The 26,412-nt window shown below is 35.6% G+C and overlaps 4 protein-coding genes and 1 pseudogene across 5 annotated transcripts; 1 reads left to right on the top strand and 4 right to left on the bottom strand.

Annotated features, from left to right (window-relative positions):
* Window positions 1-850: 850 nt before the first annotated feature.
* On the bottom strand, window positions 851-5,534 carry LOC141721623 (G-type lectin S-receptor-like serine/threonine-protein kinase At4g27290). Of its 2 annotated transcripts, XM_074524615.1 has the most exons (9): window positions 4,814-5,534; window positions 4,626-4,723; window positions 2,912-4,114; window positions 2,662-2,787; window positions 2,377-2,498; window positions 1,968-2,181; window positions 1,613-1,850; window positions 1,370-1,520; window positions 851-1,283 (listed from the first exon to the last, which is right to left on the bottom strand). In XM_074524615.1, the coding sequence occupies exons 2-9, from the start codon at window positions 4,648-4,650 to the stop codon at window positions 945-947; spliced, it is 2,418 nt and encodes an 805-aa protein (XP_074380716.1). In that variant the 5' UTR covers window positions 4,651-4,723; window positions 4,814-5,534; the 3' UTR covers window positions 851-944. The 2 variants fall into 2 exon arrangements, with proteins under 2 accessions (XP_074380716.1, XP_074380715.1); XM_074524614.1 differs by having other exon boundaries at window positions 2,912-5,534.
* Window positions 5,535-5,675: 141 nt separating this feature from the next.
* LOC141721622 (G-type lectin S-receptor-like serine/threonine-protein kinase At4g27290) lies at window positions 5,676-9,229 on the bottom strand. The gene is made up of 7 exons (XM_074524613.1): window positions 7,886-9,229; window positions 7,646-7,774; window positions 7,413-7,549; window positions 6,851-7,067; window positions 6,507-6,744; window positions 6,280-6,430; window positions 5,676-6,186 (listed from the first exon to the last, which is right to left on the bottom strand). Exons 1-7 carry the CDS (start codon window positions 9,147-9,149, stop codon window positions 5,857-5,859), a joined length of 2,466 nt encoding a protein of 821 aa, XP_074380714.1. The 5' UTR covers window positions 9,150-9,229; the 3' UTR covers window positions 5,676-5,856.
* A 1,765-nt stretch (window positions 9,230-10,994) lies between these two features.
* On the bottom strand, window positions 10,995-11,735 carry LOC141720064 (uncharacterized). Its single transcript, XM_074522418.1, has one exon. The coding sequence runs from the start codon at window positions 11,733-11,735 to the stop codon at window positions 10,995-10,997; it is 741 nt and encodes a 246-aa protein (XP_074378519.1).
* Window positions 11,736-12,298: 563 nt separating this feature from the next.
* Window positions 12,299-13,242, bottom strand: LOC141720062 (eukaryotic translation initiation factor 3 subunit I-like; annotated as a pseudogene).
* Window positions 13,243-21,964: 8,722 nt separating this feature from the next.
* On the top strand, window positions 21,965-25,893 carry LOC141721621 (G-type lectin S-receptor-like serine/threonine-protein kinase At4g27290). Its single transcript, XM_074524612.1, has 7 exons — window positions 21,965-23,636; window positions 23,753-23,902; window positions 24,050-24,186; window positions 24,400-24,616; window positions 24,722-24,959; window positions 25,042-25,192; window positions 25,284-25,893. The coding sequence occupies exons 1-7, from the start codon at window positions 22,346-22,348 to the stop codon at window positions 25,608-25,610; spliced, it is 2,511 nt and encodes an 836-aa protein (XP_074380713.1). The 5' UTR covers window positions 21,965-22,345; the 3' UTR covers window positions 25,611-25,893.
* Window positions 25,894-26,412: the final 519 nt, after the last annotated feature.

The raw sequence follows: 26,412 nt of genomic DNA, 5'->3' as shown, positions 1-26,412 counted from the left end.
GAGGTGGGGATACGAAGCCAGCCGATATTATCCCACAATGACTAGAGATGTACGATCTTGTTCCTATGGGTTGTCTGTTCGGGCCTGACGAGGACGTCAGGAGTTTAAGTGCGGGAGTTTGTAACACCCCGTCCCACATCGAGGAGATTTGGGACTTCTGTTTAGTTTATAAGATAAAATACTACTACTAAGTGCACCAACCAGTCATGATCTTTTGGGGGCATGTGGTGGGATTATTGTTTACCCAAGTTGGCTGCATTCGGGACACTAAATTTCGACTTATTTCGGACTCAAAATCGGGACTTGACCCGGTTTTCGACTTCTATATTATCATCGGTAATTCATCTTCTCAACACATTATTATGACAAACTTAAAAAAGAAATAATTTATCATTCATAAATACGTTTTTCAAATGTGGTGGAAGTTTTTCGAGTTTTACGTTCGCGAAATCTCTTCCCTGAGAGATTTGAGTTTTCTCCTTAACTTTTTTGTTACGTAGATGTGTAGTTATAGGCCTACAATGTCATCAGTTATTTCTATGCTTGAAAATGAAGACGTGGCAAAACCCGAGCCTAAAAAACCAGGTTTCTTTATTGAACAATTTCAAGCAGATCAATTAACAGCTACAACCGTGGATGCAAGATAGTGAGTTTAAGAATATTTTCAGATGATTTGAAGTAGATATGTACTTCTGTAAATTCTTAAAACCAGGTCATACGCAGACATAAAATTTTCTCATTTTCCTATTTTCTCACATTTTTCATCCCGGATCTTTGTTGATTTTCTGTGATTGATTCAGTAAATACATTGCCTAATTAGTCCTTATTAAAAATATCAAAACATGCCTGACCATGCATAAACATTGAGATGATCTTAAAAGTCATTACAAGTGATTAAAGTGCAGAACTGAATATGTACAAGTACTTGATACTATGTACAAGTACTATCGAGGTGCGAAAAATGTGACTGTTTGGCTAGAAGACGTTGATGTAACAGACCTGCCATGGAAGTACTCTGCTCCAGGTTTAACTAGTGAAGAAAATGTTTCATCCAGTTTTCTCTCAGTGAAAAAACCAGGTTGCTTAGGATGAGGCACCGAAACTTTACTAGTCAGCATCATGAGTACAGATGACATGTTAGGTCTGTCTTCTGGATATTGTTGAACGCATAGTAATGCTATTAAAATAACTCGAAACACTTCATGTTGATCACTTGACTTTGACGCTAAGATGGATCCATCGATTAGTGCTGAAAGCCTATCTTCTTTAAAACTTGTCCATGCCTAAGAGAAGTAGATTTGGTAATTGGTTGCAAGCTTTTAAGCACAAAACGGTAACACAACATAAAAATGTAAAAAGTTGTACTTACATGGCCAAGAAGATTAAGATTGTGGTCAGGATGATTGAAGAATCTGTTTTTCTTCCCACTCACCATCTCTATCACCAGTACACCAAAGCTATAAACATCAGATTTAACTGAGAAAGCTCCTTCGAGGGCATACTCAGGGGACATGTACCCGCTGCAAGAGTCAATTAAAATTCAGATCAACTTGTAATGAAGCAGTAACATGTAGAGAATTGGATACCTGCATTGTTAAGTAGAAACTCTTACAATGTACCAACCACCCTAGCTGTGTTTGCTTCAGTTTCACTGCCTCCAAAACTTCTAGCCATGCCAAAATCTGAAATTTTAGGATTCATGTCACAATCTAGAAGAATGTTGCTAGCTTTGAGATCTCTATGAATGACCCGTAATCTGGAGTCTTGATGAAGATAGAGCAGCCCCCTAGCAATGCCAATTATTATGTCGTGGCGTTTGGGCCAATCTAGCAATGCCCTTTGCTCAACATCTGTAAAATTTCACAGTTCCATTCATGTTTTCATCTTTAGATTGATTTTGAAGTAAAGTAAGAAGCGGAGACCAATCAAGGTTCTCCAAGATAACTGATTGATGCATATCTCTGTACCTCCAAATATGAAGTAATCTAAGCTTTTGTTGGGCATATATTCATAGATTAACATTCTTTCTCCTTCCTTAGTGGACCAACCGAGAAGCCTCACCAGATTCCGGTGTTGAAGCTTTGCAATGCACGAGACTTCATTTTTGAACTCTTCTGTTCCTTGTGTTGAATCTGAAGAGTGCCTTTTTACAGCTATTTCCTGTCCGTCACGCAAAATACCCTACAATCACCATTGTTAGGCAAACAATTACAGAAACTGAGAACATGTCTTCACTGTTTTTGCTTCTGATCTCCTGAATTTTATATGCTTGGAAAAAAATTAAGTATAAAAGACTATCAGGATTTCGGAAATGTATAGAAAGAGCAGAAATCTTTATAATGTGATTTTTTAAAAAAATTGGAACAATATGATTACCTTGTACACTGGTCCAAAGCCACCTTCTCCAAGTTTACAGTCGAAAGAGAAGTTGTTGGTAGCATTAGCTAGAGTTTTAAACTCGAAAAATGGCAAATCTCCCTCTCCAAGTCTCATTTCTCCTGTAAATTGATGAAAGACATCCATTTAGGTAAGCCAAGACATAAATTTTGACAGCTGCAAATTGTTAAACTTGAAGATTGAAGACTTGAACACAGTTAGACTAATTCACATAGGCACTGATGTACTACACTAATCATCGATCAGGGTAAGCATTACCATTACCTTCTCTGTTTTGCTTCTTGTACCTTCGAACATACCACATATAGCAGACTAGTACCACAGTAAAAATAATTACAACGGGCAACATTATCATCAGTGCGATTTTCCGTGTGGTGGAACTACTTGCAGCTGCAAAGACATTAAAGAACATCGATTCAATGAACAATAAGGCGATTCAAGTCATATACATTTTTTATATCAGTATTCAGTTCTTTACAAGTGTTTACAATCACTGCTGCATTTATCATTTTACCTGAGCCTGAGGGAGCCAGTCTCACGAAAAGAATTTGCCCACTTTCCTCTTGATCTCTAACATCAATTAACTCACCAAACCAAAGCAAACACCCGCTTCCTTTCCCAGTAATATTAGTATTTGCATAAGCTGTACAGGAACAGTTCTTCAGACACATCTTCTCACAATCCTTTAGACTCATGCTAAAATCATATGTAGAGTTTCGTGTATCTGGAAATTTCTTGTTGGTGTACTTCTTGAATATGTCCTTATCAGTACAACTTAACTGTGTCTCTGGAATACAACCATTTGAAAAATCTAAACTTTTCCAGGCCTTTAAGTTTTGAGGCTTAAATTCATTTAAACACTCGCAACGAGAGGGATTGTTAATGTTACAGCTACTAAATGCCCCACAGCTTGCATAATAACCACAGATATCTACCTGCAGATATACAGCCTGCTCCCATTTATTAGTTTGGTTAGTCCATCTATAGCGCAACACTTGTCCATCAGGCTCCGTTATCAACCTTGTAAGGACTGAAATATCAGCCTGTTGATAAGTATAATATATCTCATCCTCGTTAAAAACAAACTGATACGTATAAATTGTGTTTGGACCTAAAGAAGGAACACCACTGAATCTAATACCATTCCAGGAACCAAACCGGAAATGCATTGCTTTACCATTCCTTTCGAATAGTTGAGGGTAACCACTAGTATCAAGCCCGACGCTGAAATTCCCTGGAGAAGGATCATCTTTGCTTTTCCATGAATTTGTAGACCAAACCATCCCAGTTTTCAAGTTCATTCCTAGCTTCATGCCTGGTAGGAGAGTATTGTCAGGAAAATCAAAACTTTGCCAAAGAAGATTTCGTAAATCAGGGTCATTATCTGCTCTGATAACAAGATTTCCTGTGTCTAGTAACTGTGCCACGGGATTTCTTATTGATGAGTTGGAATTGGATGACCAAATAATGCTGTTATTGCCATTGAGAAGATTAAGATTTCCCTCTCTGCTCAACGTTAGCACGCCTGATGCTTCAGCAAGTGGCCTTTCTCTATTGGCAACCCACACTATTTCCCCACTACCCCTTTTCTTGTATCGTATGCTCAAGTACCGATTGTTTGAAGTTCCAGGACTAAAGAACCCTAGCTCAAACTCACCACCAGCTGAAACAATGGATTTTCCACTTTGAATGCTCTGATTTGCAGAAAGGATGTCTCCTGCATCGAAACTTTGTAAGAAAGACAACAGCGTGAAGCAAAAGAAGAGTAAGGCAAAACTTTTTATCATCTTCGTAATGCTTGAGAGCCCTGTGATTGTTTTGATAAGTAGCTGAGTCAATATTAACAGCCCAGTTGAAGTACTTGTGCAGATTCAACGTAGGAACTTACATTTTACTTGAACCTTTCATCAAAGTAATGTCAAAATTTGTAATATATTTTAGTTGCTAGAGTATGATCTTCAACACCCTGGAAGCTAAATATTAGTAAATTAACTGCAAGTGTTGAATCTTCAACCCTATGATAAATTACTTAACTAATTTTTTAATTATCAGCGACTCTTTAGCCTGTCAAACAGTAACATGAAAGCAAATTTGTAGAGTCAACAAAGAAAAGTCTTCTTTAATAGATCTTCAAGAGGAATAGGCATATATCAGGGATTTTTATAGACCATCAAGAGGATTTTTTTTATATAATAAGTATCATGATATAGCAGCATGGTTTCTGAAACCTTGGGGGATATCTGGTGTAAACATGGTGGATCATTTTTCACCTCGGAGAAAATAAGCAAACAAGATTGATGCTGCATTCTTTATAGCTCATCCATGCCTACAAAAGAAGATGTTGCCATTTTGTTGTAAAATTTTAAACTAGTAATGTACAGAAATGCCCGGATATGAGTGTGGAATTTGTACTTACATGGCCCATAAGATTCCGGTTGTGGCCTGGATGATTAAAGAATCTGCTTTTCTTCCCACTCATGATCTCTATCATCAGTACACCAAAGGTATAAACACCCGACTACCCTTGCAGTGTTTGCTTCAGTTTCAGTATCTCCAAAACTTCTAGCCATGCCAAAATCTGATATTTTTGGATTCATATTATAATCAAGAAGGATGTTGCTAGCTTTGAGATCTCTATGAATGACCCTTAATCTGGAGTCTTCACGAAGATAAAGTAGCCCCTTAGCAATCCCGATGATTATGTTGTAACGCTTAGGCCACCGGAGGGCTTGCAGGGACATAACAGAATTGACCGACCAAGCAAGATGAGCACAGTTTGAGGCTGAGTTTCACAAATAGCGTACAAACATGTACTTCACATTTGGAATTGCACAACGACGACTACTTATCTCACAGAGGTCTGTGTAAATTTCTTTTTACTTGTAAAGTCCAGGATAGGCATTTCATTTCTAGAGTTTTTATTGTTTTTCCAGGCTTTTATAAGCCTGTAAGAAAGTGAATGTCTTTGATAACACCTCTGCACTTCATTTGTCTCTATAAGAAAGTTTTCAAACCCTGAACTGGTAGAAGAAGGCAGTTTCTAAAAAAATTTCATTCTTGTCATATGCAGCAATAGTGTCTGTTTGATGACGCATGAGAATGCGCTTCCTAAGTTAGCAAAAAAATAATAATAATTCACTTCATATCGTAAATTGTACTTCTGGCAAAGCACAGACAATTTAAATTTCAAGGTGGTGCCCTGTTTTTTGAAGCCATCTCTCTGTTTCCAGTTCCGCGTACCAGTTGCCAATCATAAAAGAGGAGATAAATTGGAAAAATTTAACTAAAAACAAAACTGGTGGCTTGGAAAGTAGATATATGATTTTCTTATGTATAGTGGTCAGATGCTTTGAGTTTTCAAAATGATATTCACAAAAATACATCACAAATTACAGTGCACTAGTGCTCAAGACTCCTAAAACTTCGCGGAACATCAAAGGCAGTAGAAGACTGAGGACACTACCGAGGTTGAACAATTGTAATAGTTTGGTTTGACGAAGAAGAATCAAGCATACTACTGGAAGAATATTCTTCATGCTTCCTTGATGAACTATACTCTTTATCAAATTTCCTTTCAATGAAGAAACCAGGTTGTTTTGGATGAGGAAGCGAACCTTTACTAGTTAACATCATAAGTACAGATGACATGTTTGGTCTGTCTTCTGGATATTGTTGAACGCATAGTAATCCTATTTGAATAGCTCGGAAAGCTTCAGATCGGTCACCTATCTTCAGGATTGATACATCAATCAGTTCTGAAAGCCTATCTTCGTTATAACTCGTCCATGCCTAAACAAGTAGATGTTACCATTCTGTTGTAAGCTTTTGAACTAGTAATGTACAGTTAATTCCAGAAATTATAAGTTTCATGTTTGTACTTACATGGCCAATGAGATTAAGGTTGTGCCCTGGATGACTAAAGAATCTGCTTTTCTTCCCACTCAAAATCTCGATTACCAGCACACCGAAACTATAAACATCCGATTTAACAGAAAACACACCTTCAACAGCATACTCAGGGGCCATATAGCCGCTGCAAGTTGACAAAATAAATTATTCATTTTTGAGGAAATTGGAATAGTAACCTGCATTGCGGTACAAACACTTACTATGTTCCAACCACCCTTGCTGTGTTTGCTTCAGCTTCACCATCCCCAAAACTTCTTGCCATGCCAAAATCTGAGATTTTTGGATTCATATTATAATCAAGAAGGATGTTGCTAGCTTTGAGATCTCTATGAATGACCCTTAATCTGGAGTCCTCATGAAGGTAAAGTAGTCCCTTGGCAATCCCGTTTATTATCTTGTAACGCTTATGCCAATCTAGTGATGCTCTCTGCTTGATATCTGCCAAGTTTGACAAGTTCATTCATGTGTTGTATGTTCACATTATCCTTATAAAAAGGTAAGAGGAGTGAACTAATATAGGAGTAAATGATGGATATAATTATACCTCCAAATATGAAGTGATCTAAGCTTTTATTGGGCATATATTCATAGACTAACAACCTTTCTCCTTCCTCAGTGGTGGACCAACCAAGAAGCCTAACCAGATTCCGGTGTTGAAGCTTTGCAATGCAAGACACTTCATTTCCGAATTCTTCTACTCCTTGTGTTGAACATGTTGAGCGCCTCTTTACAGCTACTTCCAGCCCGTCTTCCAGAATACCCTACAGCTTGTTTATTTCAGGACAACATAATCTAAAACGATTCATAATTTTTATGTTTTTCTTCTGTTTCTACTAAATTTGTTGAAGATAACTTCCCCAAAAGCACCATTCATACTATGCACTGGCCACTATTTTACAGCAAGATTTTTTGGGATAGATTATGATTACTTACAGACATCAAAACCTGATTATTTGAGTAAATTTTGTAAACAGGCAGTCGAACCTTATCTACTTTCATACAATTTACTTTCATGATTACTGCAGGTTCCAATAGAGAACTCTATCGAGTTACAGAAGTTCAATCATATGTAAAATTAGTACTTAAAGTTGGAACAATGTGATTACCTTGTATACAGGTCCAAAGCCACCTTGCCCAAGTTTATTACCGTGAGAGAAGTTGTTTGTGGCATAAGCAATAGTTCTGAAGTCGAACAATGGTAAATCTTCCTTCCCCTTATCAATCTCAATCTCCATCATTTCTCCTGTGAAATAATGAGGTAGATATGCAGGTGAGCCTAGGTATTTACATTTGAACCTAAAAAGGCAATAAGATCATCAAATAATATATTCAGAACTACCTTCTTGACATTTTTTTCTGTGCTTGCATACGTTCCTCAGATAGAAGGCAAGTATCACTGTTAAAAATGATGCAATGGGTACAAGTACAAACAAAGCAATTTGCCTTGATCTTGATCTGCTACTTGAACCTGCATTGCCAAAACCTTGGTGTAAGTTTATTTAATCTAATTGCAACAATTCTATATTTTTATTGATGAACAGCGCGTATAAGGCTAAAGTTACCGGTTAATGTACATTACCTGAACCTGAGCCAGCTACTCTAACATAAAAACCAAGCCCGCTCTGTTCTTGATCTCTAATATCAATTAGGCCACCGGACCAAAACAAGCATCCCCTTCCGTTTACAGTGTTGTTTGCATAAGCATATGCTGCACAAGAGCAATTTCTGAGACACTTCTTTTTGCAATCCTCAAGGTTCATGCTCAAGTCATACGATGAGTTCCGTGTATCTGGCCATTTCATGTTTAGCCGCGGAACAAATTCATCCCTAATACTACAATTCAATTGTGACTCTTGAACACAACCCTCTGAAAAATTTAATTTGCTCCAGGCATGATCATTTCTGGGCTTGAATCCATCTAAACACCTACAAAGAGTGTTGACATTACAGATGCCATTTGGCCCACAGCGTGCATAAGCATCACAATAATCTGGCTGGAGAAAAATAGTCGCCTGCCATGTATTACTTTGGCCAGTCGACGAATAACGTATTACTCGCCCATCCGGTTCTATAGTAGTCCTTATAAGCACTGATTTATCGATAAGATCATACTTATAATAGATCTCTTCTGCTGTAATGGCAAACTCATCCCGAAATATACTATTTGGACCGGAACTAGGAATACCACTAAATCTAGCACCATTCCATGGACCAATTCGGATCAGAATAGATGAACCATTATATAGTACTAGTTGCGGATAACCGATGATATCAAGCCTAACCTGGAAATTTCCTGGAGAAGGATCATCAGTGCTTTTCCAGGAATTGAAGGACCAAACTATGCCAGCTTCCAAATTTTTCCCGATCTTCATTCCTGGTACTAAAGTATTGCCAGGATAATCGAAACTCTGCCAGAGATTAACTTTTGAATCACGATCATCATCGCTTCTGATGACAAGATTTCCAGTGTTCAATAACTGCACTACAGGATTGTTTAAAGATTTCGATGAGTTCGTTGACCAAATTCTGGTACTACTTCCATCAAAAATTTGCAGAGTCCCCCGGCTGCTTAAATTTAGCAATCCTGAAGCATCAGTAAGCGGTGCATCGCGATTGGCAAGCCATGCGATCGTACTGCTAGCCTTTTTGTAGCGTATGCACAAGTAGAGATTCTTTGAGCCTCCTGGACTAAAGAAACCAAGTTCAAACACACCATCAGCTGAATCAATGGTTTCTTCAACTTTGATGGATTCATTTGGATAAAGAGTGTCTGCTGCCAAGGAGCTTCCTATGAAAAAGGAGCACAAGAAGATTTTAACAAAGCAATTTGCCATGTTGCTCATGTTAACGAGCTCTGTGAATTTGAATGCTCTCAGCTAGTTAGACAATGTGAATATACTCCTTACCTAATCATTTTATTTAACTTTTTCTTCTAAAAGTCAAGTCATTCTTTTCTAATATGCCATTATTGTATACCACTAGTATTCTTGTTCCAGATCAACCGGCCTGATTTGAATGATTAAATTTGTTGGGGTCGAAAAGTAGATGGGGGCGAAATCTAATATCATATGTTAAGTAATCAGTTTATCTAATATATTAAGGTCTCGGGAGTACGCCTAACATGCATCTTATATTAATTTAGGAAAACGTTTGATATTTATAATTGTATACAAAATTTTGTACATAACGACATGGGGTGAGTTTTAATTGGAATGAACCCATGTATTCACATCAATAAGCTCAATTAAAATAATTAAAACATTACACATCAATTGATTTCATTCTTAACTTTTTTATACAAAATTCTGGACATCTAACGCTACTCGTTAATTTAACAACTGGTTAGTGAATTATGGCAAAAAGTAGAGGCTAAATTAAATATGAGCTTCTTTGGTGCTTCACAGCAGTGGGTTGGTTGGGTTGTTACTACAAATCTACAAGCCCAGCAAGTTGACTGGACTCTGATGAGACACCTACAACGACTAGATATTCAACAAGGAACAAGAGTTCAATTTAAATAACATATTATCATTTCAAAAATAATTACTTTTTGCTTACATTTAAATTATTTTAAAATTGATTAAACTTTAAAATCACATGTTTAAATATACAAAAATTGGATAAATTAAAATTTTAAAATATTAAATCAAGTTTATGTCATTTTATTAAAAATTGAATATTAAACACAAACAATAGCAGTTAAATTATACAGAAACTTAAGATCTGTGAATTTAGAATGACAAAGATATGAGCTGTAAGCCTGTAGGAGGATATTAAATAATACATGGTTGATATTAGCTAATAGTGCTACATCAAAAGGAATATAATAATATTAAATATGAGATTAATCTCCCAACAAACATTGCATTAGCGTGTATTATAGTCCAGTATAAACACGAGCAAGAGTCAATAATCAAGCATGTTTAGATTACTTAGAGTCGACAAGAAAGGACTAAACGTTAAAAAGAAGCGTTATTAACTCCCACGCAAGGATTAATTTATGTTTAGCAGGTGAGATCTCTTGACTTAAGACGACTTCATACATGATGAGTTGATGACACAAAAGTGCACCCGAGAAGGCCCAAGGCATTGAAGCCCATTACTTGAACAACAACAACAGACACATAAAGGTCCAAGAGCAGGAAAGCATAACTGAAATAAAAAATGCAGAGCTTTTGCATAAATGATTAGGAATAATATGGAGGTGCAGTAACCTATGTCCTTCGAGTAGCTGTGTCGGCCTTTGACACTTAATTGTTCAATATGTTCCCAAGTTCGATACTTAGACACGTATTCATGTCGGACACTTCTAGCCGAGTCGGAGTAACATAGACCGTAACAGTTTGGCTCAAGGAAGACATATAGAACACGCTGTCTAAAGAATCTACTGCACGCTTAGTCGCTTACTAAGTGACGAAGCTGCTTCATCCAACTTTCTTTCGATGTGGCAATTCTACTGCAAGTTCTTAAACTACCAATGTACATAAACTAGGAATTGCATTATGCTTCTTTTTTTTTGAAAATTAAAGCAATTGCATTACTTAAATTGAATCATACAGAATACTTTCCGAGATAAAATAGGAAGGTACTAATCCACTCCCGTACATTTAACATAGAATACGTAGCTCGAGCTAACATATGAGTCATACCATTCGCAGATCGATCTATGAGTAAAATCAACTAGCAGTCTAGCACATGTTCAAAGTGCTTAAAAAATTCACAATCCAACCATTAGTATGAAAATACGATTCGTCTTGGACTCCCTTGCACGCATCTGCCAATTGCTTTGCATCCGTTTCAAAAACACACTTCCTGACCTGAAAGCCCATTTCTTTAACCCAAGACATTGCCTCCTTAAGACTTAACACCTCTGCTTCTCGTGGTTGCAACAGACTTCCAGTTCTTTTACTTCTAGCGCGCAGAAAATTCCCTTGATCACTCGAACCTGGCAGCATCGATGTTAATTTTAACCCAACCGTGGAGAGGCCAGGCCTATTCCACCGCCTCGAGTTTATATTCATACCTGGCCTATTCTGTACCCCCACCTGATTTTCCTTTCTCCAGTCAAGTAACAAACTCGTGGCTGCTGCTTGTACTCTAAACGCTGACATATTTATTTTATCCCAAACCCACTTGTTTCTTCGATTCCAAATATTCCAGCACGGAAGAGTTACTTGAACAACTTGTTCCTTACTAGCCACAGCAAACACACGTTTAAACACAGCCATTACACTGTCATCTGGTAATACCTGAATAATGGATTGAAAGCCAGCTTCTAGCCACACTGACCTCGCAAAAGAACATGTAAAGAGCACATGAACCGCATCTTCATTCTCAATACGACACCACAGGCACTTGACATCAATCTGAACTCTCTTAGTTATCAATGCTGCTGCTGTTAGGAGACAAGAATTACACGCACGCCACATGAAATTTACCACCTTCCCTGGCAGCTTAATCGACCACAGGTGCACAACTTTTTCCAAAAGCTACATTGTGACATATCATGTTCACCTTGCAACTTAACTTACGGTAACAACTCTTAACCGTGAACATCCCACTTTCATCTAACTTCCAAACCCAGGGATCCTGTCTAACTTCTAACAGTTTGCAAACAAAGGTAAATCTTAACTACTATCAATCTCACTCTATATAGTTTCTCTAGTGAAACCTAGGCATTTGTAACTTGGCAGCAAGCATTGCTACTTAACGTACTAGAATCTTACAAGAAGCCTAAAAATCAAATTAAACATATCTGAATCTATAAAATTTAGACTCGGAACTTTAACTCATGATGGCCAGAATTCCTATACGCCCATGAGAACGGGGGACTTGCAAGCATAGAATCCACAAAATAATGTAAACTGTTTCAAAACAGAACTGCATTTGTATTTATAAAAATATAGAACATAACATCAACATAAAAGCCGTAAAATGACTGAACTGCTGAATATAAAGAAAAACTTAGGAACCTTACTAGGTATAATTGGATTCAAATAGCAATGTTGAAGTAGTCATGATCAAAGTGATGTAATCGTACATACCCATCTTCACCTCCACTTGCGAAACTTTTTCCATCAGGGTTGAATGCCAATGCATTTATGGGACCAAAGTGTCCTTTCACAGCTCCAATTTCTTCTTCAAGGACCTTGTGATAAAACTTAGCCTCAAACTTCCCAGCACGAGGATCATTTGTAACAGTCGATGCTTCCTGACCACCTCCAAGCACGACATGATCAAGTAGTGGAGAGAGTGCAGCTGCATTAACAGGGCTTTCAGTCTTATAAGTCCTGACAAGTTTCATTGATCTGATGTCCCAAAGCTTAGCTAATTTATCGATAGAACTAGTAAGTAATTGTGATCCATCTACTGATTTTGTAAGCGATGTAACAGCCTCTTGATGACCAGTTTCCTAATCTGACTCATGCATCACTGCCTTTGTCTCGACGTCCCAGACACGAACAACACCATCTTCACCACCACTTATTATAGTCCTATTTAAAGGTCCCCAAACAGCTCTATTACTTCTTCCTCCAGGTGAGATTTTGACCACAGATTCATTGCACTGTTCACTAGGATCGCTGGCAATGCGTTTAACATGAATAGCAGAAGGCAATGTGTCACGAAAGGAGTCTGTTGCAATGACAGTGAGCTTGTCTCCAACACTAAATTCCACCGATTTGGCAGTCGATTGTAACCGAAACGTAAACAGCTCAGCCCCAGTTTGAACATCCCAGAGCTTTGTTGTTTGATCCACACTTGTAGTTATCAAAAGTTTTGAATCACCTAATTAAGTCATATTTTCGGTTCACATCAAAATTGCAGTGAAAAAGTTACACAAAAAATATGTTATAACGGAAGCAAGAAAAATTATAATAAACCTAAAGAAAAATTATAATAAATCCTTCCTTGATTCTGACTCGAAATAACCCCCATAAAATTTATTAAATTTATTTTATTGATATAATCAGAATACGTTAAAAAATTATTAAGTTCTAAGGAATTTTAGTATTGTAAACATAATTTCGATTTAAATAAATTTTTTTCTAATTTTATTATTTGAATAAAAAATAATATATAAAATTTTACGAGAAGTAACAATAATTAAAGTATAATATGAGTTCAACAATTTTTTTATTTTATTAAAAAGTAAAATATAATTGTATGTAAAATAGGAATCTTGGGATGGAAATAAAATACGGTGAAACCAATTACCACTAAAAGGGGTCGGGCTAAACAATTTTAATATTTAATTAAAAAGTAACATAAAATTATATGTAATTTTAATATTCGAACAATTTTATATTTAATTCAAAAGTAACATAAAATTTTTCACAAAATAGGAATTTAAGAGTAAATATAAAATCCGGTAAAATTTTAATACGACGAAATCAAATATATATCTAATATATTAAGACGGCTTCAGTAACCAACTTGATAATTAACCCGTTATAATAACCGGTCAATTATGAAAAAAAAGGAGAGAGGAGCATGAGGCTTTATCAAGCCTCAAGAGATAATTGCACAAATACTTCAAGTGTATGGTCTACTGAGAAAGATAAATTTCATCAAGTGCAAATCAGCAAATGTATCATCAGAGAGCATATCATCTCTAGGATTTTGTTAGTGCAGATGAAATAATAAACAAACTTGGATTACTAAGGCCTCATTTCGTTATATGAATTTTGCAGTTGCACGGGAACAGGGAATCCCAGAAACCAAATTACAATATAACAGTTTCTTGGATAATCAAAAACATGTGTTTGGAGGAAAGACGAGTATTCAGTAAGAATGTACCAAGATAGTTCCAAAAAGCTGTTGGAAATATACAGTGAGCAAGAAGTTTTTTGGCGGCAGAGATGCAAACAGCTTTGGTTAAAAGAGGGGGACAGTAATAGTAAATTCTTTCATGCAGCTACAAAATCAAGACGAAGGGCAAATAAGATTACTATGCTGGTTAATGATAATGGTGAGCAGGTGGAATGGGGTAAGGGGATCGAAGAAACTATGGTTAATTATTTCTCTCAATTGTTCTCGGCCACAGATACGGAATGGACAGAGGTTGTTGGATGTGTTTCAAGTCAGATTAAGGAAGAGCAGAATCTTATGTTGACTGCACCAGTTCAAGCTAAGGAGGTAAAATCGGCTCTATTCAGTATGCACCCAGATAAATCACCTGGGCCAGATGGAATGAGCCCAGGGTTCTATCAGAAGTACTGGAAGGTAGTGGAAGAGGACATAGTGCACATGACTCAACAGTTCTTTGTTACTGGCAAGTTTGAGGAAAGCGTAACGGATACTAACATTGTCTTAATCCCTAAGAAGAATGACCCGACTACTATGGATGATCTTCGTCCAATCTCGCTTTGCAATGTTGTATATAAAATAATTTTGAAGGTCTTGGCAAACAGGATTAAGGGTCTTTTAGGGGATGTAATATCGGAAATACAAAGTGCTTTCATACCGGGGAGGTTGATTTCTGATAATATAATGCTTTCCTATGAAGTTATGTATTACATGAAACGTAAAGTGACTGGTAAAACGGGATGGATGGCTTTAAAGTTGGACATGAGCAAGGCATATGACCGTGTAGAATGGAATTTTTTGAGAGCTATGCTGGAGAAGCCGGGTTTTGACAGGAAGTTGGTAAATCTGATGTTAGAATGTGTTACTTCGGCTCGATATAAGATAACGCATTCAGGGACGGAGTTTGGTTTAATTGTGCCTAGTCGAGGGATCAGGCAGGGAGACCCACTCTCATCGTATTTATTTCTAGTGTGCATGGAGGGCTTGACAGCCTTAATTCAAGATGCTGAGAGAAGACGTTTACTAGCTGGTATCAGGGTGGCAAGGGGTGCTCCGAGTTTGACGCACATGTTCTTTGCAGATGACTCGTATATTTATTGCAAAGCTAATGGTGATTCTGCAGATCAGATTAATTTAATGCTTCAAACATACGAAAGAGCTTCAGGGCAAAAGATCAACAAAGCGAACTCGTCTGTCTTTTTTAGTAGCAACACAGATCATGAGGTAAAGGAAGCAGTCTGCAATATGCTTGATTTTCAAGAAGCAACAGAGCAAACAACTTATCTTGGCCTTCCTAATGTTATAGGAAGAAACAAAACTGCAGCGTTTGGTTATCTTAAAAGTCGAATGCAGAATAGAATTGAAGGCTGGGACAAGAAATATCTTTCAAAGGGAGGTAAAGAATTGATTATTAAAACAGTCTCTCAAGCACTTCCAACGTATGCTATGAGCGTTTTTCTGATTCCTAAGCAGGTTTGCACTGAATTGGAGAGTTTGATGTGCAAATTTTGGTGGAGATCTTCAACTAAGAAAATGAGAGGCTTACATTGGATGTCGTGGGATCGTATGTGCACGAAAAAATCTGAAGGGGGTCTGGGATTTAGAAATATGCAAGATTTCAATTTAGCACTCTTGGGGAAACAAGCTTGGAGGTTAGTTACTAGACAGGATAGTATGGTGAGCAAGGTGTACAAAGCGAGATACTATCCTACGGGTAGTTTTTTGACAGCGAAGCTGGGACCTAACCCAAGTTACGTGTGGAGGAGCATTTTGGAAGCACAGGAGTTGGTAAGAAAGGGGATAGCTAGGAGGGTTGGAAATGGAAGTACAGTAGATATAACCAAGGATCCTTGGCTTCCCTGTGTTGAGGACCCTTATATTCATACAGAACACGAAGCATTAAAAGACAGTATGGTTTCTTCTTTAATGGAGATGGATCAAGACAGATGGGATGAAGAGTTATTGAAAGATATTTTTGTTCAGAGAGATATCAGTTTAATTCTTTCGATACCAATAAATCGCAATGACAATGATTCATGGTTTTGGAGATTCGACAAGTTGGGCCATTATACAGTCAGAAGTGCTTATGATAATGTAAGAGTCAGTGTAGCGCATAATCAGGCAAGTAGTAACTCTGGTTTTTGGAACAAAATATGGAACTTGAAAATTCCGTTAAAAGTGAAGCATTTTGTCTGGCGAGCAGTTCGTGATTGTTTACCTACTAAGGATCGACTGATTTGCAGAAAGGTAAATGTGGACAATAGATGCCCAGTTTGTAATTTACAGGAAGAAACAACCTATCATACACTAGTAGTTTGTCCTGTAGCACAACTATGTTGGCAAAAGTTGGGTCATTTCTCTGGTATTAGCAGTTGTATGGTGGACTGGACAGCAAAAAACTTGCAACACAGAAGGCGTAGTGAGGTAAATAAGGTGTTTATGGTGGCATGGGCTTTATGGAAGAATCGTAACGACATTGTATGGAATCAGAAAAGTAAGGAATACGACGACATTGTAACATCAGCATTACAAGTCCTTAACAACTGGGAGAATGCACAAGATAAGTCCTTCGACAATACTATTGGGTTTGTAACTCAATCGGATGGTGATGTGCATTGGAAACACCCACAGATTGGAACTGTTAAGGTGAACACTGATGCGGCTTTGTTTGAGCATTCCAACTGTTTCAGTTTTGCAATGGTAGCTAGAGATCATGAAGGAACAATGCTGGAGGCTGCCTCAAGTTGTCGACCAGGAAGCTTACATCCAGAACTTGCAGAAATCATTGGTATAAGGGAAGCTCTGAGTTGGATAAAGAATAAAAACTGGTCATCGACGGTTGTGGAGTCTAATTGTCTGGGAGCAATTCAGGCTATTAGGTGTTCATCAATAAATCTCTCGTACTTGGGTCGAGTAGTTGATGAGTGCAGAAAATTACTTGATGATTTAGAGTCACGAAATGTGTCTTTAAAAGTAGCTCACTATTTAGCGAGATACTCAAGTTCAATAGCTGATCGTAGTTGGGATAGGGAAAATGTCCATCCCGATTTGCTTCATGTTTTGCTTGATGATTTGAAAGAGTAATAAAATCATATTCCTTTCTGGCAAAAAAAAGACATGTGTTTGTTTGGTCATTATTCAATTTAACTTCACTATCACTTTTCTAAAAATTACATATTAAAATTTTTATATTTAACATTAAATATTGATTATACTGACATACAAATATATATTATACTGAATATGAATTATTATAAAATTGCTACATAAAAAATATAAACAAAGATATTTAAATATGACATATTAAATAAATATATATCTAATAGAAACTATTAAAAAAAGTATTTTTGAACAATGAATTATGATGACAAAATAAAAAAAACCCATAATATAATTATAAATACAAAATAAAATATATAAAACTATTTTACTACAAGAAAATTAAAAATTTTAAATAATTAATACTAAAGAAGAAAAAAATTAATAAAAATAGAGAATTTATAATCATGAATAAAAAAATTAAAAAAATAGCAAGTTAAGGAATTGTAATACGGAACTTCAAAGTTGACCACCCTTCTGCTGTGTAACTAGGTTACTACATTTTGGAGTAACCTACGGGAAGTCTGAGTTACACACTAGATGAGTTACACACTAGATTTTGAAAGTTATATAATCAAACGGCGTAACCCATTTAGGTTCCCAGGTATTTAAAGTTCCTTAGCTGGGTTACATTGAACCAAACGAGGCCTAAAATAAATTTGTTCACGCAACTACATGATTATTTATGTTATCAGTAGAACGGACAATTTGGTACACGACACGTGAACACGACACGAAACGACACGAAAAATACGGATATGAGTTTTAATTTTTGGTACACGAAACACGAATGTACACGAACACGAAATTACACGATAGATTTAGTTTCAGATATGGGTTTTAATTTTGGTACACGAAATTACACGAGATAAATATATTTATAAGTTAATATATATAACATATGCATATATTTATGTATATAATATAAATATTTATAAGTTTTTATAGAGTACTATGTAAATATATATATATATATACTCCATATTTCATTAAATTATACATTAAAATAGATTTTTTATATATTATATGTATATATATATTATATTAATTTTTTATTTAATATACACGAAAATTACACGGAAAGTACACGACACGATTCGAATCGGATATGAGTTTCCTGGCTCCCGACCTATTATAATTATAACCGAATTCTTTTAGAGATATATACATTAGACAAATATTTTATATAAATTATGTAATTTACTCTTCTTGAATTTATTGACCATAAACCTATTTAGTTAATAATGCTAACAATTTAATGATGCAAATTAGACTAACAAGACTAGGGGCCACACATGATCAAATATAACATAAATGATATGTATTAACATGAAAACGTAAATGATATGTACTAACATTATTATATACTCCCTCTGTCCCGTTGATTTCTATACGTTTACTATTTACACGTATTTCGAGATCTCTATAAAATATAGTTCCGTAATGTTTTTTTCAAATTTTTTTTTTGAATAAAAGTTTAAACATGAAACTTTTTTTCAGAATTTTTTTTAAAAAAAAAAATATTGTGGAATTATGTTTTAAATGAATATTGAAAAGCGTGCCGAAAAGTAACGTATAGAATTTAATGGGACAGATGGAGTATCCCGTAACATAAACCTTAAAAATGCTCAGGGAGATGTCAATCATATGCAACAAGATTTATATTTTTAGTAGTTCATGTTGCACACCCCTCATAAACTCCAAACTATTTATATATCAATGCACCGGAATTATTGAGCTTGTATTAAAACACTATGCTCCAAAATATTTTGTGCTGTAAAAATAAAATAAATAACATAATACATAATCTATTAATTAATAATTCACTAGATTATAAATCATGTACTTATCCATGCATCAGGAAGGATTTGAAAACACATGAGGTAAATCATGAATTGATTATATTTCATAATTCCAGATCTTGATAAAATTATAAAACATGTCACAAGTTAAATGACCTTATTAACATTATAAAATTAGAGTCCTAACCACATACACGCAAAAACAAAACAAATAAGTATTCATTATTTTTAGAGAAATAGATAAGTAAGATATTATTATATAATATTAGTTGGACAAAGCAGCAACTGATTTCAACGTGAATATACATAATTGTCACGTTCATGTATTATAAAACCTTTAAATTTTTAACACCTGGTTCCACGTGTTACTTGTACAGGACAATCAATTTTATCATTATAATATTAATATATAAGCACGCACGTGTAGTCTCTCTCAATAGCTTCCCAAACCAATATTTATTATATAAAATCAAAAATAGAGAATTTATCATGTACATAATTTGTACAGCTATCTTATTAGTTGTGATGATAGAAAGTAAACAATCACCTAATCTTTTGGACACAGAATCAGTGCACAGCCGGTGAAGTACAAATTTAGCCTATTTTTACACAAAATTGACAAAAATAACCAATTTCTGAAAAGTTGGTCAACTTTAGCCGATGGGATAGCCAACTGTCAGTGGAGTATCCATTTTATACAAGATACCCAACTGACAGTGGAGTATCCCATATATGAAATACCCAACTACCAGTGGAGTATCTTATACAAATTGGGATACCCAACTGACAGTGGAGTATTCAATCGGCCAAAATTGGCCACTTTTTTCAGGATGACTATTTTTGTTAAATTTTTTCAAAAATCGGCTATTTTTGTCATTTTTTCTGCGGAGCTGAGCGCTTCAGTTTTATCCTCTATTTTCTTTCACTTCCCTCTCTCTGCGCAGCCTTGATTTTCTTTAGGGTTTTCTTCTTTTTATTTATTTGTCACGGTACTTAAATAATAACCAATAATCGATATATACATAGCACTGAATATCCTATGTTTTATATAATTTGAGTTTTAATGAACAACTAAACAAGTTATTTTTCTATTCTAATTAGTAAATATTAAAATCACTTATTCTTATTCTAATTTTATTCACAATCTTAATATTATTATTATTATTATTATTATTATTATTATTATTAAATTCACGTATGTTACAATATCATCTCTAGGATTTTGTTAGTGCAGATGAAATAATAAACAAACTTGGATTACTAATAGAAATTTGTTCACGCAACTGCAGGATTATTTATGTTATCAGTATAATTTGGTACACGACACGTGAACACGACACGAAAAATTCGGATATGAGTTTTAATTTTTGGTACACGAAACACGAATGTACACGAACACGAAATTACATGATAGATTTAGTTTCGGATATGCGTTTTAATTTGGGTACACGAAAGTATACGAAATTACATTAGATAAATATATTTATAAGTTAATATATATATAACACATGCATATATTTATGTATATAATATAAATATTTACAAGTTTTTATAGAATATTATGTAAATATATATATATATACACTCCATATTTCATTAAATTATACATTAAAATAGAATTTTTAATATATTATATATATATATATATATATATATTATATTAATTTTTTATTTAATATACACGAAAAGTACACGGAAAGTACATGACACGTTTCGAATCGGATATGGGTTTCACATATGGGTACACGAAATCATTTCGGATCGGATATGAGTTTCATGTTTAAGTACACGAAACACGAAATTACACGACACCAAATTACACGACACGATTGCCCGTTATCAGGTTATATGCAGCTTGACTTGCCAGAATTATCATATAAGATCAGATGACACTGTTATTGCTTAATTATATACGCATTCACACCAGAGTTAGAATTCAAGAAACATCTTGCAATTTGGTCTGCACAAGTTCTACGGTTTGTGCATTAGAGCTTACTACCAAGGAGGCACACTCAATGTTCATGAGCCCTGTAAATTCTAATTGCATTATGCGTCTGCGTAGTTGCAAGAATGTGTTGAAAAAACTTAGAGAAAAAAGACACCTACATGTACTGCTATATTTCTTGTTTTCTTTTCCTCTCTTTAAAACTGAAGGTAAACTAGCCATTATATAGGCTTTACAAACATATTAAAACTAACTACTACTAAAACTAACCACTACTAATTAATGGGTAAATTACATGTCCATAATTTACTCCATAACTCCACTAGCCCACTACTAAACAATTCTAAAATAATATTTTTCTCTAATAATTAATCTATTGCTAAATATCAAATAATTAAATAAACAAATAATTAATAACTAAATTTAAGATTATTCCAACATTTACTAAATAATTCTAAAATAATATTTTTCTCTAATAATTAATCTATTGCTAAATATCAAATAATTAAATAAACAAATAATTAATAACTAAATTTAAGATTATTCCAACAGAATGAAGTCTCAACTGTTGCGTGAACACTTCTACCTTTGACGCCTCAAATGTCAACACGTTTGTTCTGAAATGCAATTATTTAGTACCGTCTACCACAAGGCGAGGTAAGATTGTGGAGTACTATGTCAAACTGAATAAATATCAAGAATGTTGAATTGCTAATTCATTTAAGTGTTTTCTAAGCACTTAGTCAATTAATCTAGATTGTTTAAGAAAGTTGAACTGCCATGATGCTTCACTAACAGTGATAGCTAAACTACGTAGAAATACTTAACCTACTCAGAATAGACTTTCTTCAGATATTTTTATTATTGCAATGAAATAAGCCAGCAAATTTCGGTTACTCTTAAGAGAGGAGACTAAACTTAGAAAAAAAACTGTTAAAGCAACTGCAATGTTGTTTATGTTAGCATAAAGATGACTTAATTGTGTTTTTTTTATTTATTTAGAATTACGATTTAAAGTTTTTTTGCAGACTCAACGCACACAGCTGGGAACTGGGAAGTCAGAAGGAGTGCAAGACTAGAATAGTAGTCACGCAGTTCTGGTGTTGATTATATGAAAGAAAAAGCTTAATTACCTTGTTTAACTAATCTAATTTCTTCCGAGAATGTGGTTGAAAAAGTCTATTTTGTATATTCAACTCCACAAGCTCATTTTCTACCAAGCCTTACCTCAGCATGTGCAAGACAGAAGTAATTAATAGCTGTTTAAAGAAGAATGTCTTGACTTTCTGCAGATGAGAGGCACCTCCGAGTCTGCATTGTAGTAGAAGTATATTCATTCTTTTGTCTAGGTGAGAGCATTACATTAGTGTTCACAGGGCTTATAAACATGAGTAAGATAGCTCTATATTTTGCCTTAATATTCTTCAGCTACATTTTCAATGTATGCTCTGGGGCAGAAGACATCTTTTCTGCAAATCAGCCCATCAAAAACGGAGAATCTATTGTTTCAGCTAATGGTGTATACGAACTTGGATTTTTTAGTCTCGAAAGCTCAACGAATCAGTACTTAAGCATACGGTACAAGAAGGCGGATGGGGTGATTGCATGGATTGCCAATCGAGATGCACCCCTTACTAATGCATCAGGTGCACTAACGTTAAGTAGCGAGGGAACTCTCAAACTTTTTAACGGCTCAAACACCATAATTTGGTCATCAAACTCGACAAGATCTTTAAAAAATCCTGTGGCTCAGTTATTAGACACCGGGAATCTTGTTATCAGAACAGAGAATGACCCTGATCAAGGAGATTTTCTGTGGCAAAGTTTTGATTTTCCTGACAATACTCTCCTACCAGGCATGAAAATCGGAAGCAAGATAGGGAAGAACTCGGCAACTGGCCTATTTTGGTCCTTCAATTCTTGGAAAAGCAACGATGATCCTTCTCCTGGGACGTTCCATGTTAAACTTGATATCACTGGCTACCCACAACTATTCATATACAATACTTCAGCTAGATATATCCGAGCTGGTCCCTGGAATGGTGTTACATGGAGTGGTATTCCTATTGCAGGTCTAAATAACATATTTGTGGATGAGTTTCACTTTAAAGAAGAAGAAGAAGTCTATTATAAGTATGAACTTTTCAGTAACTCAGTACTTATAAGGCTAGTCATAGAGCCTGATGGGCGATTAATACGCTATGCATGGACTAATCAAAGTAATAAATGGGAGCCAGCTACGTTAATTCAGGCAGATTACTGTGATGATTATGCACGCTGTGGGGCATATGGTAGCTGTAACGGCAACAATCTCTGCAGTTGTTTAAATGGATTTACGCCCCAAAACCTTGAGGCTTGGGGTGGTTTAAACTTTTCAGAGGGTTGTGTTCGAGCTACTGAATATATTTGTAGTGATAGGGATGATTTTGTACCGCATTCAAACAAGAAATTGCCAGATACACAGAGATCATTGTATAATTTGAGCATGAACCTTGAGGATTGTAAAAAAAAGTGCCTGGAGAACTGCTCTTGTACAGCATATGCAAATACAAACATCACTGGAAAAGGAAGTGGATGCTTGCTTTGGTTCGGGGGTCTTATTGATATCAGAGATCAAGAACAGAGTGGCCAAGTTTTATATGTAAGAGTTGCTGCCTCAGGTTCAGGCTCAGGTTCAGGTAAATAATACATTTTGACCTATAACTAGTATCTTATACTATCCATATCTCCAATCAAGAAATTTAATTTCCTGTCAAATTAACTTTCATGAAGTTAATGGCATTTTTGGCTCCAGGTTCAGGTAGTAGTTCCTTAGCAAGTAGTAGCTCTGGAGCAAGGCGAATCATCCTGATTGTAGTTTTACCCATTATATCAATTTTGACAGTGGTACTTGGCATTTATCTTTGGCATTTTTGCAAGTACAGGAAGAATAATGGGGAAGGTGGTTAGTATACTTTTTAAGAATCTTAATGCTCTCTGAAGTATAAAAGTAGTCATGTGAATCAAGTACATATGGTTTAACAAGCAATACCTGCCTCCAACTGCATTTGCTTAGGTTTTGCCTGTATTTATATGTTTCATAATTTTACAGGAGAACTGATAGAAGGTGAGATTGACAACGACGGGAAGGATTTACCATTGTTTGACTTCAGGACCATTGCTAATGCCACAAACAACTTCTCTAACAATAATAAACTTGGGGAAGGTGGCTTTGGACCTGTATACAAGGTAATCATACTGTCAAAAAAAGCTGCTAGGTTTTCTTAGCACATAATTCTGCTCAATGTACATAATTCTGATATGTCAGTTCCAGTTTCTGTTTCCCTTGCTGAAGTTATCTTCATCACACTCGTCAAATTCAGGAGAAGTAGAAGGAAAAGATTGAAATATGTACCATATATAGAGAGTCTTGGTTTAAGTTTTAACAATAATAAACTGTAGGGAATTTTGGAAGATGGAAAGGAAATAGCTGTAAAGAGGCGTTCAACACGTTCCACACAAGGAGTAGAAGAGTTCAAAAATGAAGTATCATGCATAGCAAAGCTTCAGCACCGGAATCTGGTCAGGCTTCTTGGTTGGTCCACCACTGAGGAAGGAGAAAGGATGTTAGTCTATGAATATATGCCCAACAAAAGCTTAAATTTCTTTATCTTTGGAGGTACAGTTATCTCCATCATTTACCTGGTCTAACATCTGGAGTACATATCTTACTCTAAACATAACTAACCTGAATGATAAAAACATAACCCTTCAAATTTGGCAGATAAAAAAGAGAGAGCATCATTAGACTGGGCTAAGCGTTACAACATAATAAACGGGATTGCTAAAGGGCTGCTTTATCTTCATGAAGACTCTAGATTAAGGGTCATCCATAGAGATCTAAAAGCTAGCAACATCCTTCTCGATTATAGTATGAATCCAAAAATATCAGATTTTGGCATGGCTAGAAGTTTTGGAGATACTGAAACTGAAGCTAACACTGCAAGGGTGGTCGGAACATAGTAAGAGATTTTACCACATTGTAGATTTCCATTTCCCTTTTTGGTTTCTTAAAGCTCAATCATTTCTTTATACAACTTGTAGTGGGTACATGTCCCCGGAGTATGCAATTGAAGGCGCCTTTTCAGTTAAGTCGGATGTTTATAGCTTTGGTGTACTGATGATAGAGATTGTGAGTGGGAAGAAAAGCAGATTCTTCAATCATCCAGACCACAACCTGAATCTTATGGGCCATGTAAGTACAAATTCCACACTCATATCCGGGCAATTTATGGACATTACTTTTATAAAAGTTTACAACAAGATGGCAACATCTGCTTGTGTAGGCATGGATGAGCTATAAAGAAGACAGGCTTGTGGAGCTAATTGATGAATCAATTCTGGAGTCAATTGACCAATATCAAGCGTATAGGGTAATTCTGATTGGATTACTATGCGTGCAACAATACCCAGAAGACAGACCGAACATGTCATCTGTGCTCATGATGTTGACTAGTAACAACTCGCTGCCTCATCCAAAACAACCTGGATTTTTCACTGAAAGAAAACTTGATGAAGAGTACAATTTGTCAGGCAACGAAGCAGATGCTTTGTATAACTTGCTTGATTCGTCTTCATCAACTCAAACTGTTACAGCTGTTGAACCACGATAGAGTTCTAAACTGTAATTAAACAATAATGGGAATATTCAGAAGTCTTCAACACAAGACAATTGTGGCTTTTTTGTTTGTTAAGAACACTTAAATGATCAAATCATCTTAACGCGATATATGTAACATGGATCTTCATATACAACCTGCAAAAGTGGCCTGCCCGCTGCCAGGCTATAGCCTCAGCTGCTGCCTGGTGGTAGCCGCTGTCTAGCCACAGATGCTACCTGGTAGTAGCTGCTGTAATTTTTTTTGCTAAGCACTGTCATTTACTTGTTCAATCACACATTAATGATGTATAAATGTTGAGAGACAGATGTCATTCATACAAGAAACTCAGGAATGTCAGATACTCCACAATTTTTGGATGCATGTTAAGTAACATGTTCTTCTAAAACTTAAGGTGTTAGAGGAAGGCTTAAATAACCTAGTCATTTAAAACCTTGAGGCTTAGAGGAAGGCCCCAACTGGATCTTATACTATTCAACGATGCAACCTAATTACTACTTAATTGTAGCTGCCAAAGTGACTACCATATACACGATTTCTCCTTGCTCTGAAACTGGTACTTGAACTTGAATAGCCATAAAAAACAGTACCTTCTTAAAAGACAATCTAATCTTAATTTTATATTTGCAATATTATTAGTTGATATTATGCAAGTAAAAGGTACTAAGTTTAGGTCAGTATGCATAAAAATCATGCACACACCGTTCTTGATCTCGGATATGAAAAAGGTCATCGAACCAAAGCAAACAAACGCTTCCTTTTCCAGTGATGTTTGTGCCATGGAAACCGCATTCAA

This window comes from Apium graveolens, chromosome 4 (genome assembly GCF_009905375.1).
Source record: "Apium graveolens cultivar Ventura chromosome 4, ASM990537v1, whole genome shotgun sequence".
In the NCBI taxonomy this organism is placed as follows: Eukaryota; Viridiplantae; Streptophyta; class Magnoliopsida; order Apiales; family Apiaceae; genus Apium; species Apium graveolens.
The sequence above is the reverse complement of the archived record's forward strand: the minus strand, read 5'-3'. Positions and strand labels throughout refer to the sequence as shown.

Excerpts from the sequence above, each read along its gene's own strand:
- LOC141721623 (XM_074524614.1), bottom strand. The coding sequence starts at position 4,184 with ATGATAAAAAGTTTTGCCTTACTCTTCTTTTGCTTCACGCTGTTGTCT. Across the intron at positions 2,788-2,911 it reads ACTGGCTCCCTCAGGCTCAG|CTGCAAGTAGTTCCACCACA; the intron begins GTAAAATGATAA and ends ATGTCTTTGCAG. Across the intron at positions 2,499-2,661 it reads CAAGAAGCAAAACAGAGAAG|GAGAAATGAGACTTGGAGAG; the intron begins GTAATGGTAATG and ends ATCAATTTACAG.
- LOC141721622 (XM_074524613.1), bottom strand. The coding sequence starts at position 9,149 with ATGAGCAACATGGCAAATTGCTTTGTTAAAATCTTCTTGTGCTCCTTT. Across the intron at positions 6,431-6,506 it reads GCAAGGGTGGTTGGAACATA|CGGCTATATGGCCCCTGAGT; the intron begins GTAAGTGTTTGT and ends GTCAACTTGCAG. Across the intron at positions 6,187-6,279 it reads ACCTTAATCTCATTGGCCAT|GCATGGACGAGTTATAACGA; the intron begins GTAAGTACAAAC and ends CTACTTGTTTAG.
- LOC141720064 (XM_074522418.1), bottom strand. The coding sequence starts at position 11,735 with ATGTGGCGTGCGTGTAATTCTTGTCTCCTAACAGCAGCAGCATTGATA.
- LOC141721621 (XM_074524612.1), top strand. The coding sequence starts at position 22,346 with ATGAGTAAGATAGCTCTATATTTTGCCTTAATATTCTTCAGCTACATT. Across the intron at positions 24,617-24,721 it reads AAATTTCTTTATCTTTGGAG|ATAAAAAAGAGAGAGCATCA; the intron begins GTACAGTTATCT and ends CAAATTTGGCAG. Across the intron at positions 24,960-25,041 it reads GCAAGGGTGGTCGGAACATA|TGGGTACATGTCCCCGGAGT; the intron begins GTAAGAGATTTT and ends TACAACTTGTAG.